We start from the raw sequence: 15952 nt of genomic DNA, 5'->3' as shown, positions 1-15952 counted from the left end.
CAATATATTTATTAATTATATATATTGACAAGACTTAATCTCAAAAAAATCTTATTCATGTAAATAAATATATAAACATAAAGTGTTACTCATAAATGAACTGGAATCAATCCATTTTAATATTCTTTAAAATCTATTCAGTATTAAATATACAATTAAGAGGTACTATGGCTATATTAATTATGAATACTTCTTCTTTTAATAATAAAGTAAAAGATATTTATTTTCAAAGAATAAAAATAATCTATGACTTATCAATGATGTAATTATTCAATAAGAGTAATGACTTAAGTTATATTTGTAAAATAAATATAAACCAAAATTATAGTACAAATTCCTTAAACCAAGACAGAATTCATACAAGTATAAATAAATAATTTATATAATAATAGCAAAACGATTAGATGTAGTGAAAAAATATTATAATTATATTTTCATGTTTGTTTAATACAATTTTAAGACGGTGTCAATAATATTTTTATCAAAAAATTACCTCAAAAATCATGATAAACTTATTCCTCAGGTTTCATTTCATTGTTTTTCTCTTGTTCCTGAGGATGTTCTTTCATATTTTTAATGTTGATGGTTTCAGCAACAAAACTTGTTAGTTTTTCAATTACTAACCTTTGCTTTTCAAGTTCTTTTTGCCTTTGGAATAACTTATTTGATATGGTTGTTTGTTCAATGATAATGTCCATAACTTCTTCCATTACCTGTTTTTTTCTTACTGATAAAGTCTGTTTATTAAATGTGATAATAATGACAAGTAATAATAAGATTGTATTGAAATCACGAAAATATGCCTTATTCTCACTTAATTATATAAGAAATTTAGTGTGAAGAAATCCGAAAATAGAATATTATTTTGAATTTAATGAGGTGTTTTTTTTTTGAGAATAAAATAAACTATTTCATATAAATCTTTTTATTAAATGAATTATTAATCTACTAGAAATAGAATTTTTGTAAAAAATTTGGTTAAATACCATAGAACTTATTAAAACTAAATTGTGTTTTTACAAATGAATGACACTGATGTACCTACTAAAGCTATACCACAGAGCGTTTCTGAAAAAATTACCAAAAGTGAGACTAACAAAAAACAAAGAATTATAACAGGAACCATATTTTCTCTTGTTGCTGTTGTTCCAATCTATTTAGGTGTTCATACTTTTCATGTGTTAGAAGCTGTATTAAGTTTTCTATTGTTTCATGAATTAAATAATGTTTTCCATGCCTCAACAAGTGAAAAATATATTGGATATGGGTTATTTGTTTTTGACCACATAATGCTTACTATTAACTATCAACTAACTTTCGAAATATTCCCAGTTATCTCTTTTATTGTTTATTCTTGTTATTCATTGAAAACTCATGACCTTATTAAAAGCACAAAACTGTTTTTTGCATCTTATTGGTCTATTCACTTGTTATCATTCTCTATAGCCATCCCATATATAACAGGAACAACTATGCCATTAATGTATATAATTTTCCTTACATGTAATAATGACATTTGGCAATGGGCATTTGGAAGAATGTTTGGTAAACATAAGCCATTTACTTTTCTTTCACCAAACAAATCTATTGAAGGGTATTTAGGAGGGCTTCTTGTATTGATTATAATTGGGATACTTGCTCAAGATAACTTAATCTTTATTTTATTAGTGTATGTATCAGGTATTATTGGTGATTTAATTGCAAGTTGCTTAAAACGACAATTAGATGTAAAAGACTTTGGAAGTATATTACCAGGAATGGGTGGGATGTTTGACAGAATGGACTCCCATATTATTGTTATTACATTAGCCTATTATTGGTATAAACTTTTTGGATATCACCCTGGATTGGTTTTGAGATGTATTCAACATTACTTTTATTTTACAAATGATGAATGTTCTTTATTCTAATTCAAAGATATAAAAAATTAAAACTAATTATGTTAATTTTATGTTTTAAATAAAAAAGAAAAATGATGCACACCCTGTCAAGAATTTTATAATTAAAATTCATTTTTATTTAATTGAGAACGTAGGAAACTGTTTGATGAGCAGATTTTTTTCCTTTAATTCCTTCAACTGGTTTAGCAACTTTCTTTTCTTTTTCAGTTAAAATAATTTCAATATGACATGGGCTGCTTGAGAAGGAGTTGATACTTCCGTGTGCTCTATAAAGTCTTCTTCTTGATGAACGAGCCTCTTGAACAGCAATATGGCTGACAGTTAAAAGAGCTGTATTAAGTCCTTTTGCTTTGGCATTGTCAACAGCATTCTTAAGAAGTTTAAGAATGAATTGTGCTGATTTGACTGGCCATCTTCCAAATGCACAATTTAATCCTTTACATTGAGCCTTACGTCCAACTCCTCCATTATGTTTTCTGAATGGAACAATTTCTTTCTTAATAATAACGTTTTTAAGAAATTCTTGTGCACGAGCAACTTTCATTCCTCTAATAGCATCAGCTGTTTCGTAAGTATTTTTAAAGTGAACTTTAAGGTTGTCACCACGTGCTTGAGCTGCTTTAGCTACATTAACAGGCTTAGTGCAATACTTGACCATTTCAACTTAGCCTTCTAATTTTAAGTTCTTTTTCCTTTGTTTTAGGGTTCGTTTTCTCTCTAATCTAACTTCTTTTCTCAACTTTTATTTAATATTCCTTTAATATAATTTACTAGTAATCACACATTTATTCATTCTATTTCTTTTTTATTACCTTTTCAGTTTAACTTCTCGGATTCTAAGTGAAATGAATGGACAATCATATAAAACAATATCTACAATAAGATAATAATTAAGTCAAATGTTTTTAAGTAATAAAACTATAAAGGTGGATGAAACAAAAAACGAAGAAGAAAGAAAGAAAAACATTTTTATGAAAATTATAGACAATCTTCATAGACAAATTTATTCTCCTAATACTATTTTTTTTGATGACAATTCAGATAGGACAATGGCTAGTATCTTACTTCGGTGGTGTCATGCTAATAAGTTTTGTATTATTTACAATTCAGAAAATCAAGAATTATCAACAAAACAAGTATGGAGAACTCTTCAAGGCAGAACAAATATTGTCACAGTTATTTGTACAACTACTGGTAATGTTTTTGGATCATACCATTCTATCATACCAAAAAGGCAATCTTCTATTCTTTGTGATGATAAAAAACATTTCATGTTTACGTTGAAAAATCCTTATAATGTTCCACCCACTCGTTTTAAACAAAATCTAAAAAATGAAAACCAATTAATTATTCATCGTGACATTCAAAACAGTTGGATATTTGGAGTTGGGTATGGGTTTCATATTCGAGGAGAAGATAAAAGTTATATTGGGTCAGCTTCTGGAGAGCAATTAAATAGGGGATATATAGATACAGTTGGCCTTAACAGTGATATCTTCAATGACTCTCATTACCCATCTTATTTTAGTTTTTCAAGAATTCTCTTTGTTCAGTTGTACTAAATTAACTGTTTCTTTTCAACTTCTAGAAAGAAATGAGAAACAACAAATAATTATTCTAATATCATGAATTTTTTTTAAACAAGAATTAAAAAACAATCAAATTAATAAATAAAATAGTTTCAAATAAAAACCAAAATGTATCAATTAAAATAATAATAATTAGAATAAATAATTATTAAATTGAAAAATAAAAACCTCCATAACCAATAAAGGCATGTTGAAAAAGTCCTGTTTCATTCATATTAAAATTGGATGAACTAAAAAAGAATAAAAAGAAATGAATTATTTATTAAATTTTGTACATGACTTTAGTTTAAAATGTCCATTCTTTCCAGAGAAATCACTTGAAACATTAAAGGATTATAAATATCAAGCTATTGATAATTCTATTGTAGGGAAATACTTTTATCAAGATTTTATTATTAGTCCAGTTATGAATCATTTAGTACCAAAATGGATTGCACCAAATGTAATTACAACAAGTGGTGGAATATTTATTGTATTAGCATTATTCACTGTTTATTTAAGTAATGTATTTGGATCATTTACACATCTTATTATTGGTCTTTTGTTTTACATGTATGTATTATTTGATACTCTTGATGGTAAACAAGCACGAAAAACTGGAAGTGGTTCTCCACTTGGAGAATTAATGGATCATGGAGTAGATGTTCTTGTAATGGGAACGTTAGCAATTATTCTTTGTCATGAATTTATGTTAGACCAATTCCAAACAGCATATATTTATTTTATTGGATTTACTATTTTCTATTTACCACATTGGGTACAACATCAAACAGGATGGATGATTTTTGGACCAGCATCAAATCCAATTGAAATGGTTCATTTATATTTAGTAATTGAAATTATTAGAACAATTAATGGATGGACACCAGAAATTGTTAATAAAGCAACAATCTTTGGTATTCTTCCTATGCCAATGTTTTTAATGATTTTTGCAACAATCATTTTAGGATGTACTATTGTTTCTTCAATTATTGATGTTAGAAATGAAATAAAAAAGAATCAAAAAGGATGGAAAAAACCATTATTAGAATTAAGTTCATTTATAGCTACTTCTCTTGTAGCACTTTCTATTAATTATATTCATATTGATAATTTTATTTGTGATCAACTTCGACTTGTAGGAAGTGTATGTTTTGTAGGAATGTTTGTACAATGGTATATTGTTACTCGATTATTACATTTACCATCTCCACCTCTTTATATTAACTTTTATGGAACTATTATCATTTCATTCATAATAAATATTAGTTATTTTATGGGAAGAACAAATATTGTAAATATATTTGCAGTTATATATTTTGGACATTCATTCTTTTGGGAGTCAGCATTAGTTATTAATGTTATTTATTATTTCTCTAAATATCTTCATATTCATCCATTCAAAATAACACCCAAACAACAAGATTAATTTCTTTAATAATAATTGAATGAAAATTTTTGTTTTTCAATTAATAATTATTTGTTTTTGATAACAGAACAAAAAAAGTATTTAATGAGTTATCGTCAATCAACACAACGTAAAAATTGGATTTTTGAAAACTCTGATTCAGTTCATCAACAATTTGAAAGAATTAATAAGAAAGCAGGAAAATTACTTAGTACAGGAGAATGTGAGGTGATAGTTGATTATTATGCTAAACAAATGTTTTCAATTCAAAAGAAAATTAAATTACCATTAAATGTATTTTATTCATGTTTATTATTATATAAACACTTTTATATAATTCAATCACCACAATTATTTCATCCAAGATTTATTATGATTGCTTGTTTTTGTTTTGGAAAGAAATTAGAGGAATTTAGATTTGAAGGAGAACAAGACATTACTATTCAATTTTTATGTACAAAAATTTTTGAATCAAAATTACTTAAATTTTCATTACAAGAACTTATTTATTATGCCAGAGTTTATGAACCTGTAATAATGGAAGTTCTTCATTTTGAACTTGGTAAATTTAATGCTGTTGAACCATTTTATGGGTTTATGCAAATGATGGTTGATTGGAAGAATACAGAACTTAATACATTAAAGAAAGAAGATAATGTAAAAAAAGAAAATATTTTATTAAATGAATTTTATGAAGAAAAAGAAGGAAGGTTAAGACTTAAAGAGGATTATATTAGAAATGCAATTGATGATATGAAAATGATGTATTTATCATATGTTCCTTTATTATATTCACCATCTATGATTGCATTAGCTATTCATTATCATCAACTTCAAAAACAAGATGATTTAGAAAATGAGTTTGAGAGATATATCCAATACTTAAGAGATGAAAATGACATTGATATTGCTCTTGGTAGTTTAGATTCAATCATTTCATTATCTCAAGATTATGAAGATGTACAAAACTCAGTTGTTAAATTAGTTGTAGAGAAATTAAATACTATTATTAAAATAACTTGTGCTGCATGTTGTTCTGTTGATTTAATGCCATTCTTAAATAAAGCAAATGGTGAATTATCAGTCATGGAAAGTAGTGATGTTAAATGGCATTATACTGATGGTAAATCATATCAAATTTGGTTACCATTAGGTAAAATACAACCAGCAAAAGTAAGACCAAATTCATTTCAATTATCACCATTTCTTTATTTTCAACCAGATGTTTTTGTATTAGCATTTGATGTATCAAATATAAAAAGTTTTGAAGAATTTAAGAATTTTGAAGAATGGAAAAATATTAGTCATTATCTAATATGTAAAAAATTGATTGTTATTGGATTAAATAGTGAATTACCTCATGCTATTTCTAATGAAGAAATTAAATCAGTATTACGTCTAATTTCACATGATAAAATAATAGTACAATATCTTGAATGGAATATAAGAACGTCTCAAATAAATGATTTTATTTCATTAGTTGATCAAATGATTCAAAAGAAATAATAAAATATTAAACCCAAAATGATTGTTAGTCATAACTTTTACTTGTTATTCACTTTTAAATACAAATAATATCAAAGAACTAACATGAAAAATAATTAAAAATAAATAAAGAATAAATATACTAAATTAAAAGAAATAATTTACTTTTTATTTACTTTTTTAGTAGAAAACCATTTATCAAGAGTATAAGGTTGTTTTGGTCTTTTCTCTTTTGGGACTGATTGAACCAAATCAAAAAATTCTTCTAATTCATTTTCAGTAAGTTCTTCATTGACACTACTTTTTTTTAATTGAAGTTCTTTTAATCGTTGTAATTTTTGAAGTTGTTTTTGTTCTTTTTCTTTCAAACATTCTTTATCATAACATTCTTTATTAATAATATCAAAATGATTAAATCCATCATTTAATAATGAAGTATAAATGTTATAATCAATTTCTTTAAATACACAAAATACTACTTCTATTTGATGGTTTTTAAGAAAGTTATTAACTGTTTGAATAGCAATTTTTGCTGCTTCTTCATTTGGAAATCCAAACATTCCAGTTGATATACAACAAAATCCAATTGAAGTACATCCTGCTTTAATTGCTTTATTTAAACAATTTAAATAACATTGTTGTAATAAATATGAGTGTTTTGGTTTTAATGTATCTACAATAGGACCAACAACATGAATTACATATTTTGCTGGTAAATTATATCCTTTTGTTATTTCAGTCGTAGTTGTTGTTGCTTTATAAGCTGTTTTTAATTGACTGCATTCATGTCTTAATTGAACTCCAGCACGTTCATGAATAATACTATCAACACAAGAATGAAGTGGAATAAAACAACCAACAAGAGTATTGTTTGCAGCGTTAACAATAGAATCTATTTTTAATTTAGTTATATCCCCTTTCCATACTCTTATAGATTTAGAAAATTGTTTATTTAAATTAGGATGAATAGGTAATGATTTATAATCAATAATTTCTCCTAATTCACTTTGTAATAATTCATTTTGTTTTTGAATAAATAATGGACTATATTTTAATGGTTTTATAGTATCAGTCATTCTTCTTAATAATATTCTTTTTGCTGAATATGTTTTTGGCATAATAAAATTTTCAATAAATCTTTTTCCTGTACATTCTTTTTTCATTATTTCTTTTAAGGAATTAATCAGCCATTCAACTGTTTCTTCCATTATCTAAAAATTTTTAATTTCTCTACTCATAATTTATTTTATTTTATCAATTTTTTTATTAAGCCTTTATTATTGAAAATAAGTTGAATATCTTTGAAAATGAATAAACTTATTTTCTAATACTTTTGTGTTATTTATTTAAAATTTGAAATATTATTTCTAGCATAGCATATTCATTCTTTTTCTCTTTTATTTGTTTTCATTCAACATAATATTACATAGTATTACAATAAAAGTTGATAACAAAAATACAATTCGTTTAATTTAAATTTATTCATTACTAAAAATTTAATTATTTAATATCTATTATTAGTTAATAATTGCATAAATACAGCATAATCGATGATTAATAATTCCAATGTAAAAATCAATAGTATTAAAAGTTTCTCTTAAAAAAAAATGTCATGTAATAACACGAAAAAGAATTAAAAAAAAAACATAAAAGGCTTAAAAAAGGTTCAAACCAAATGCATTTTTAAAATAAAAACAAACCACAACAAAAGTCAATTTAGAAAGAAGGAAGAATAGCTCCTTTCACTGAAGCAACAAAATGCTCAGCCATAGCTTTATCTCCAATAATAATTCCCCAATGCATTGGAACATAGCACTTAGATTGAATAAGTCCAGCAGCAACAATAGCTTCATCAGCAGTCATAACATAAGTTCCACTAACAGGTATAAGAGCAACGTCAAGATTAGTATAAGTTTTCATTTCTTCAATAACATCAGTATCACCAGCATGATAAATTCTTTTTCCATTGATTGTAATAATTACACCAATAAATCCCATTGACTTAAGGTGGAAATTCTTGTTAGTATTATAAGCATCAACACCTTGGAATTGAATTCCTTTTTCAGTAACAACATCTCCAACACATAATTTAATATAATGTGGTTTAGTAGTAAGAACTTTACAACATGGTGGAGCAATGAAAATAGTGTTTTCATCTTCAATAAGAGCAATATCTTCAGGACTTAAATGGTCATTATGAGTATGGGTAGTAATTATAAAAGTAGCTTTATGAGCTTTAAGGTAATCTAATTGCTCAGCGGGAAGAGTAGTAAGTTTAAAAGGATCAATATAAATATTTACTGTTTTGGTTTCAATAAGAAATCCAGAATGTCCAGTATGATGAAGAGTAATATCGTCAAGAGTAATTCCCATGATTTAAATAAAAGAAATAAAAATAAAAAGATGGATTTAAAGTTTTCTAACACTATTCCATTTTATTTAAAAAAGAAGAAAACCCTTGTCTCATACTATCTACTATTTTATTATCTTTTCTAAGTAAAATCATGTTTTTGTATTTTAAAATTTTACAATCTTTTTCCTTTCTTCCAATTCAGTTACGAAGTTATTACTATGAGTTAATTTCAAGTAGATAAAAATGTTATAGAATAATTTATTAAATCTATTTAAAAATATAGTTCATTTTTACATTTTTAGAAATAATAGAATTGGATGTTGAATTAGTGTGTTTTTTAATTGTTTTGTATAAATAGCATCTCAAACCTTATTCATTTTTATTATTTTTTAAAAATATCTTTATTCATTATGAAACTATCAAATTCATTATTATTATATCTTTTATGAATAATAGTATGAGCAGAACTCTTTCTCGGTCAAGAAAAGCTTTATCAAATGCTTTATTAGTTTATCATATTCTTCTTGAAGGAGCTACAATCCAGTTTTTTAGATCAAAAATATCTCACTATGCCTTAAAAGTTCTTAGAGGAGAGTCAGTTATAATAGAGTCAAAAAAATATCAGCTCGATGACTTTATTGAAATATCACAAAAATTCTGTAGTGTATTAAAGCCTTTAATTGATGGTTATAAAAAAAATAATCAAAAACATATTATTATTGATAAAGAATCAATTAATTTATTTCCTAAAGACAATAACTCAAATAATTCAATGTCTTTTGTTACTAAATTGTCAAAGACAGATTGTAGAAATAGAGAATCTGCATTTTCTAACTTTATGGCATATATGTTAATTAGTAAAGGATACAAACTACATTTAAATACAAATAATATGAAAGAGACATCTAAAGTTATGCATTTCTTTGTGTGGAATGCAATTACCTCTCCTCAAAATGAATATTTTGAAATTTCAGAAAAATCTTCTTTAATTAATTTAATCAATTTAGTAGAAAAACGATTAACTATGAGGAGTAATACAATTGTTAATAAGTCCATATTGGATGAGATTGAAGAAATGTATTCTTCAAAAATGCTTAGTGTATTTATTCCTGTGACAGATGCAAATAGATATAAGGTTACTCAACAAACTTATTTTACAGAAAACCCTTTTTGTAAATAAAGAATAATTGAAAAATGTTTTATATTAGTATTGTGTTGTTCAAACTTACTAAAAGTAAAAAATACAAAAAGAAAGCTTGTTAATGTAAAATTAAATTTTAACAGGAAAAAATAATGCAAGTTATTTTATTAATTGAGTTTAAGATATTATGTTTCAAATTGTTTTTTTCTTTTGATGTATCTGATTTTGTTTTTATATAAAAAGATGTTAAGGTTGTTTATTTTTATCACTAATAAAGTAAATTTTATTAAAAAGATTCTTAAATTAAAAAGAAATTCTTTTATTCTCTAATTATCTTTTTCATACAATATTTTCTTAAATTATTTCATTAATTCATTTTGTAATTATGAGAATATAATTTAGTAAGACAACACTGTTTTTCTTTTGTACTTGGTTTTTTAATAAGAGTTTCATATAACATTTAATAAAGAAGTATAATTACATTATTGTAATTTGTTAAATTAACTCTAGTGCTTTTTTTAAGAATTTACTATTATTAGATAATAGTATTTATTGGAAATATTTATTTTCTAATTATTTATTTTAAGGAAATTGGATAATTAAATAATAGAAAAATTTATTCTAGAAAATTGATTTATATTTAGTAACATATTCACATTTGATAATATTTTTATGATATTCCAAACTCAACGATTCTTTATATAAATATATTTATTAATATAGTTGAGTGACAACGTTAGTAATCACATATTTTAAAGAAAAGAATATATCTATTTAATGATACATTTCTTTATTAATGAATATAAAACTACCATCATTTAGGTTATTGAATTCTAAATAAACTAAAGTGGTATAAATTGAAAACCCAGTACATTCTATAATTTAGAACAATTGTGAATTAATAAAACATATTTACTTTTTGTATTTAATAGTAATGAAATTATAGTTCAAAAGCATTTTAATAAACAAATGTAAGATGTCTGTTTGTTTATTTTAAATATAGTTAAAATAAAGAATATTTCACAGGAAATAACATCAATAATATTTAAAGACAGTAAAAGATTCGTATAAATAAATATAATACTTGAATATTCTTAACAACACAATTAAATCTTTTTTATTTCAATAATTTCTTTGATAAATTTATATTGGAACTTCTTTTCATTAACAATTTAATTTATCATTATATATTAGTTTTTTAGAACATAATAAATTAATATGACCTAATATTTTATCATGCACAGAAATTAGTTAGAGTTAATTTCTGATTTTTGATATCAACATATAAGCATACAAATGAAAATAACAGTTGTAAAACATTTCAAGAAAAAATGTTCTTTATTTTAACTAATTGAATTATCATTGTTTATATAAAATAAAAACATATTTAAAATAACATCTTCAGTTTTTAATGTTATATCAGTCTGATTTTATTCAACAAGAAAAAAATACTTAATAATTATCATTCAAAATTGAATAAAATAACTTTCAATAATCAAAATGGGTATGAATAAATACCATAAAACTAGTTAAGAAAAAATACATCTCTTCGGTTGTCAGATATCAAAAATATAGTACAAACAAAATACATACGTTAAATAGTGTACTTTGTTATTAAAGTTTGTTCAAAAAAGAAAGACAAACAAAATTTGATTATTATTAATTCTACAGTATAAAGATAAATATTTATATACAAATAGAACTTATAAAAATTCTGTATATTAACAACATTATTTATTTAATAAGATTTTTAATATTCATATTATTGATTATAAGAATAATAAATATTATAAATTGTTAAACAAGAGTTGTGTGTTATTTTTTAATCCTACAAAGATGTTTATAAATACTCTAATCAAGTATTGATATCCATAATGATAAAATAAAGACTACTCATATTAAAAAGACTAACAAAAGACACAGAATATATTTATTTTTATAGTCTAAATAAAACTTCCTTCTTTAAAGGGTTATATTAAGTAAACGTACTTTCATGAGAAAAGAAGTTTAAAAATGTTTAACAGTCAAAATGTATCAATTCAAAAATACAACAAAAAGTATCATCATTTTTAATTATTCGAGATAGGACTTGTAAAAAAAAACAATGGCAAATCAGAAGAAGTAAGTACAACAAAAATTCGGTGGGAAATTAATATCACAAAAACAAAAATAAATACATAAACCTAAATTAAAAAAAAAGAAAAAAAAAACTAAAAAAAAGAGATGGAGAAGAGGGAAAGAATTAATTGTAAAGAAGAAGTTGAGAAATATATTAAAACAATAGAAGTTATGAAAGAAATAGGAGAAGCAGAAAAAGGGTATAATGAAGAAAGAAAGAGAGCAAGGGAAGACCGAGAGAAAAAGAGAGAAATAGGAGAAAAAGAAAGAGAATTAAAAAAGAAATATATGGAATTTAAAACAGAAATAAAAGAATGGAAAGAAGAAGGGATGGTTTTTGGAGGATATGAGAAAGGAGAGAAGGAAAGAGTTAAAAAGGAAATAGATGAATATTTTCAAGGAACACGATACGACTATGCAATTGGAGAAACAAGTATTGGGAAAGAAGATTATTTAATAGTTAGTACAAGTAATAGACAATTATATTTTGAACGAGGAGGAATAGCAACAAAAAGTGGTATTAAAATTATGAAAAAATTTGTTTGTTAAAAAGAAAAACAAAAAAAAAAGAAAATAACAAAATAGGAAGATATTGGAATAACTGAAAAAATAGAACAAATATTTAAAGGAGAAGAAATAGAAGTAGAAGATGAGAAAGAAGAAAAAAACAAAAATCCAATAATGTATTATTATTTAAATAACACAAATTGAGAGGTTTTTTATTATAACATTACTTCAATAAATTCTAAATTATGGATATCATAAAAAATTTAGATTTAATGAAATTTTTATTATTGTATATTATTATTTCTTTGTTTAAATTTTTAAATAAACAATTAAATTTTATTATTTATTCACTCATTTTTGTTTTTTATTATTTTTTCTGATTTTTTTTGTTTTTTTTTTTTAATAACAATTATTTTTTCTTTTATATTTTGTTATTTACTGTTAAAATAATATTAAATTATTTATATAAATTTTTATAGTATTTCTTAATAAATAATAAATATTTTTAATTTATTATTATATTTTTTTGGTAATAATTTATTTTTTTTCATTTAGGAAAATATCTCTTGAGAGTTAATTAGTTATTTGTAATTCATATAAAAAATAATTAAAAAAGAAGGTTCAAAATAATAAAAATTAAAAAATTAATTACCAATAATTTGGTAAAATTTCAATACCCTCAATTTTATATTTTGATATTAATGTATCTTTCATTATAATTTTAACATCTTCATTTTCATTAACTCCATCTAATGAAATTGCACCAATATAACTTTCTATTTTGTCATTATGCTCAACACTTTTTGTATAAATAACAGTTCTTTCATTAAATGGAAGGATTTTAATAGAACTAAAACATCGTTCATTAACATATTGTGGATCTTTATATTTCCTACACACATTAATATTTTCATCGCAAATAATAATATATTGACTTGAAGCGATTTCATCAAGTTCATCAATCCATTCTATTTTACTTACTTTCCTTGGAAAAATATACCATTCATGGTACATGTTTGAATATAAAATTCCTTCATTTGTAATATACCCTGGATATGAAATATTAAGTAGTTTATGAATTCTTTCATACTTATCTATCCATGATTCAACTCTCTTTTCTAATTTTGTATTAATATGATAAATATATGAATTAGCATAATCATTAATTCCCTGTACATGAATATTTCCTTGTGATCCAACAATCATCTCATCATTATAAACTGTTCCCCACTCTACTTTCATTCCATCTTCAGAAGTCCCATTTCCTTCATTAAGAATAATTCTTGGATATAATTCTTGGCGGTCAATATTTATTTCATACCCAATTCCTGTTTTATCATCAAACCCATATAATTTCTTATTGTACCAAACTAATTCTGATAATTCATTTCCTCTTGTTCCTTTATTAAATTTGCTAATAAGTTTACTATGACTTGTCTCTACATACTCCCATCCTTTTTCTGTAATAAAAATTTTTCCTAAATAGATTTGACAATAATAATCATTTCCATATCTTGTAAGTTCATCATCATCACTAATCATCCCAAGATTAATACTTGTCATTTTCTTTTCATAACTTTGATAATTATCTAGAACTATTGGATATTTAAAAGTGTTTTGTATAGAAAATCCTGTAATAATACCAACGAACCCAATAGTAGTAATTACAATAATTGATAAAACAACAACCATTGTAACAATATTAACTTTCATTTCAGTTGTAAGAAATATTCCCATTTAAAGAATGTTCTTTTTAATTTACAGATTAAATTTATTTTCAAAGTCATATCTTTAATAAATAAATCATTTTCTTTAGCTAAAGAAGATAATATTTTTTATTAATTTTTCCTTCATCTGACAAATATTGGTATAAAAAAAGACTAATAACTTATAACTAAATCTGAAGATATAACAACCTAAAACATCGAATTAAGTAATTAATAACCTTATATAAATGAAGAATTAATAAAATTTTATAGTGTTTTAATCCTAAGCAAAAAAATAATGTCAAAAAAAAAGAAGAAGAGTTAAAAACTATCCTTAAGACATTTTCAGATGAAGAAAGATGATAAATACTGTTAACAACAATTTTTTATAACACACAGTATTGACTAAAATACTAATAAATCAAAGTTTAAAAAGAACATAATGACATTCCTAAATAAAACAAAGAGACTTATGATGGAACAAAATTTAAACACATAACAAAATGGATAAAGGTATTAAAGTCATTGTATGTTGGAAATGTGACAAATTACACAGAGACTAAAAAACAAAAATAAACTAGGACAAAGAAGATAAAAAAAAAGGAAAAAAAGTGAATAAAAAGTTTGAAAAGAGAAGAAAAAAGAAAAATTCATAGTAGTAAAGTATAATAATATTATAAATATGAAAGTTAGTTTTTATCTTAAATGGAAGAATCAAAATGATGTTATTATTTAATATAAATTAGACATAAAAAGATACTTAATATAAATAAAAGGATTAAATAAAAGACAAACAGAATTAAAACTAGACTAAGAGAAGGTAGAACAATTTACAAAACAAGAAAGTAAGAATAAAAAATGCTATTGAACATTTTTTGACTAATCATTTTAATTAAGATAATTTGACTCAAATCACAGTAAATATTATTATAAAAGATATCGTTAAGTAAAAATAAATACCTAATAATGGATAGGAAAATACTGTAATACAATAAATAAATTAGTATGCCTTAGAAGTATGAAAAAAGATGCTTTATTATTTATTCAAAAATAATCAAAACCAAAACTAATTTAATCTGATTATTAAAAAACAGAAGAAGAATTTTAAAGATGATTAACTAAAATACTTCATCTTTCTCTCCTTCTTTCAATGCTTTCATTAAATTTCTATTAATTATTAATATTCTATATAACCGTTTTATTTCTTTAAGTCACAAGAAAACAAACCCTATAACTATAAATGTAGTTGATATGAATAATGATTGTCCTGTAAATGTCACTGTAATTGTTTTGTAACAATAAAAGTAATATCCTATAATCATTCCAATCACATTAGTTGTTATTAATATTACCATTATTATTGTTTTATTATATTTTCTAAATTCGTCTTTTTTCATCATAGCAAATTCAATTATTGTCGATATTAAACACATTATAATTGGTAAGTTATATCTTAATCGAAATTCTCCTTCAACAAAATATAACCATCCTCCATATTCTTTTGTTTGATATAAACAATTGATGTGAATAACTATTCCCATAATATAGAAAATAACCATCATAATAGTGATGATTTCTTGAATGACTCTGTGCATTTTATCTTCTTTTAAGTTCTTTTCTTTTTTATTTTTCTCTATATTTTCGGGTGTCTTTTTTGTTGAACTTCTTTCTCTTCATTTAAATCTTTCATACCTCGCTATAATCATTGACCATTTGTTATGAGATATAATGTGTCAATTATCTGAACTTCATTTCATCCTTTTTG

At 23.6% G+C, this 15952-nt stretch overlaps 11 protein-coding genes across 11 annotated transcripts; 6 read left to right on the top strand and 5 right to left on the bottom strand.

Moving 5' to 3' along the window:
• Positions 1-1022: 1022 nt before the first annotated feature.
• Positions 1023-1910, top strand: EHI_054750 (phosphatidate cytidylyltransferase, putative; the record flags this gene model as incomplete). The annotated part of the gene is made up of 1 exon (XM_646979.1): positions 1023-1910. One exon carries the CDS (start codon positions 1023-1025, stop codon positions 1908-1910), a length of 888 nt encoding a protein of 295 aa, XP_652071.1.
• Positions 1911-1977: 67 nt separating this feature from the next.
• Positions 1978-2565, bottom strand: EHI_054740 (60S ribosomal protein L17, putative). Its single transcript, XM_646978.2, has one exon. The coding sequence runs from the start codon at positions 2557-2559 to the stop codon at positions 2020-2022; it is 540 nt and encodes a 179-aa protein (XP_652070.1). The 5' UTR covers positions 2560-2565; the 3' UTR covers positions 1978-2019.
• A 307-nt stretch (positions 2566-2872) lies between these two features.
• On the top strand, positions 2873-3463 carry EHI_054730 (uncharacterized protein; the record flags this gene model as incomplete). Its single annotated transcript, XM_646977.2, has 1 exon — positions 2873-3463. The coding sequence occupies one exon, from the start codon at positions 2873-2875 to the stop codon at positions 3461-3463; it is 591 nt and encodes a 196-aa protein (XP_652069.2).
• A 277-nt stretch (positions 3464-3740) lies between these two features.
• Positions 3741-4898, top strand: EHI_054720 (CDP-alcohol phosphatidyltransferase family protein; the record flags this gene model as incomplete). The annotated part of the gene is made up of 1 exon (XM_646976.1): positions 3741-4898. One exon carries the CDS (start codon positions 3741-3743, stop codon positions 4896-4898), a length of 1158 nt encoding a protein of 385 aa, XP_652068.1.
• An 84-nt stretch (positions 4899-4982) lies between these two features.
• EHI_054710 (uncharacterized protein) lies at positions 4983-6383 on the top strand (the record flags this gene model as incomplete). The annotated part of the gene is made up of 1 exon (XM_646975.1): positions 4983-6383. The coding sequence occupies one exon, from the start codon at positions 4983-4985 to the stop codon at positions 6381-6383; it is 1401 nt and encodes a 466-aa protein (XP_652067.1).
• A 140-nt stretch (positions 6384-6523) lies between these two features.
• On the bottom strand, positions 6524-7570 carry EHI_054700 (uncharacterized protein; the record flags this gene model as incomplete). Its single annotated transcript, XM_646974.1, has 1 exon — positions 6524-7570. One exon carries the CDS (start codon positions 7568-7570, stop codon positions 6524-6526), a length of 1047 nt encoding a protein of 348 aa, XP_652066.1.
• A 508-nt stretch (positions 7571-8078) lies between these two features.
• On the bottom strand, positions 8079-8751 carry EHI_054690 (metal dependent hydrolase, putative; the record flags this gene model as incomplete). The annotated part of the gene is made up of 1 exon (XM_646973.2): positions 8079-8751. The coding sequence occupies exon 1, from the start codon at positions 8733-8735 to the stop codon at positions 8079-8081; it is 657 nt and encodes a 218-aa protein (XP_652065.1). The 5' UTR covers positions 8736-8751.
• A 409-nt stretch (positions 8752-9160) lies between these two features.
• EHI_054680 (uncharacterized protein) lies at positions 9161-9895 on the top strand (the record flags this gene model as incomplete). The annotated part of the gene is made up of 1 exon (XM_646972.1): positions 9161-9895. One exon carries the CDS (start codon positions 9161-9163, stop codon positions 9893-9895), a length of 735 nt encoding a protein of 244 aa, XP_652064.1.
• A 2184-nt stretch (positions 9896-12079) lies between these two features.
• EHI_054670 (uncharacterized protein) lies at positions 12080-12685 on the top strand (the record flags this gene model as incomplete). Its single annotated transcript, XM_646971.1, has 2 exons — positions 12080-12514; positions 12560-12685. 2 exons carry the CDS (start codon positions 12080-12082, stop codon positions 12683-12685), a joined length of 561 nt encoding a protein of 186 aa, XP_652063.1.
• Positions 12686-13129: 444 nt separating this feature from the next.
• EHI_054660 (apyrase, putative) lies at positions 13130-14218 on the bottom strand (the record flags this gene model as incomplete). Its single annotated transcript, XM_646970.1, has 1 exon — positions 13130-14218. The coding sequence occupies one exon, from the start codon at positions 14216-14218 to the stop codon at positions 13130-13132; it is 1089 nt and encodes a 362-aa protein (XP_652062.1).
• A 1087-nt stretch (positions 14219-15305) lies between these two features.
• On the bottom strand, positions 15306-15749 carry EHI_054650 (uncharacterized protein; the record flags this gene model as incomplete). Its single annotated transcript, XM_001913703.1, has 2 exons — positions 15306-15354; positions 15415-15749. 2 exons carry the CDS (start codon positions 15747-15749, stop codon positions 15306-15308), a joined length of 384 nt encoding a protein of 127 aa, XP_001913738.1.
• Between the last annotated feature and the right edge of the window lie 203 nt (positions 15750-15952).

Source organism: Entamoeba histolytica, genomic scaffold (genome assembly GCF_000208925.1).
Source record: "Entamoeba histolytica HM-1:IMSS scf_1104750517093 genomic scaffold, whole genome shotgun sequence".
NCBI lineage: Eukaryota > Evosea > Mastigamoebida > Endamoebidae > Entamoeba > Entamoeba histolytica.
Note: the sequence above shows the minus strand (reverse complement) of the source record. Positions and strands in the feature narration are given on the sequence as shown.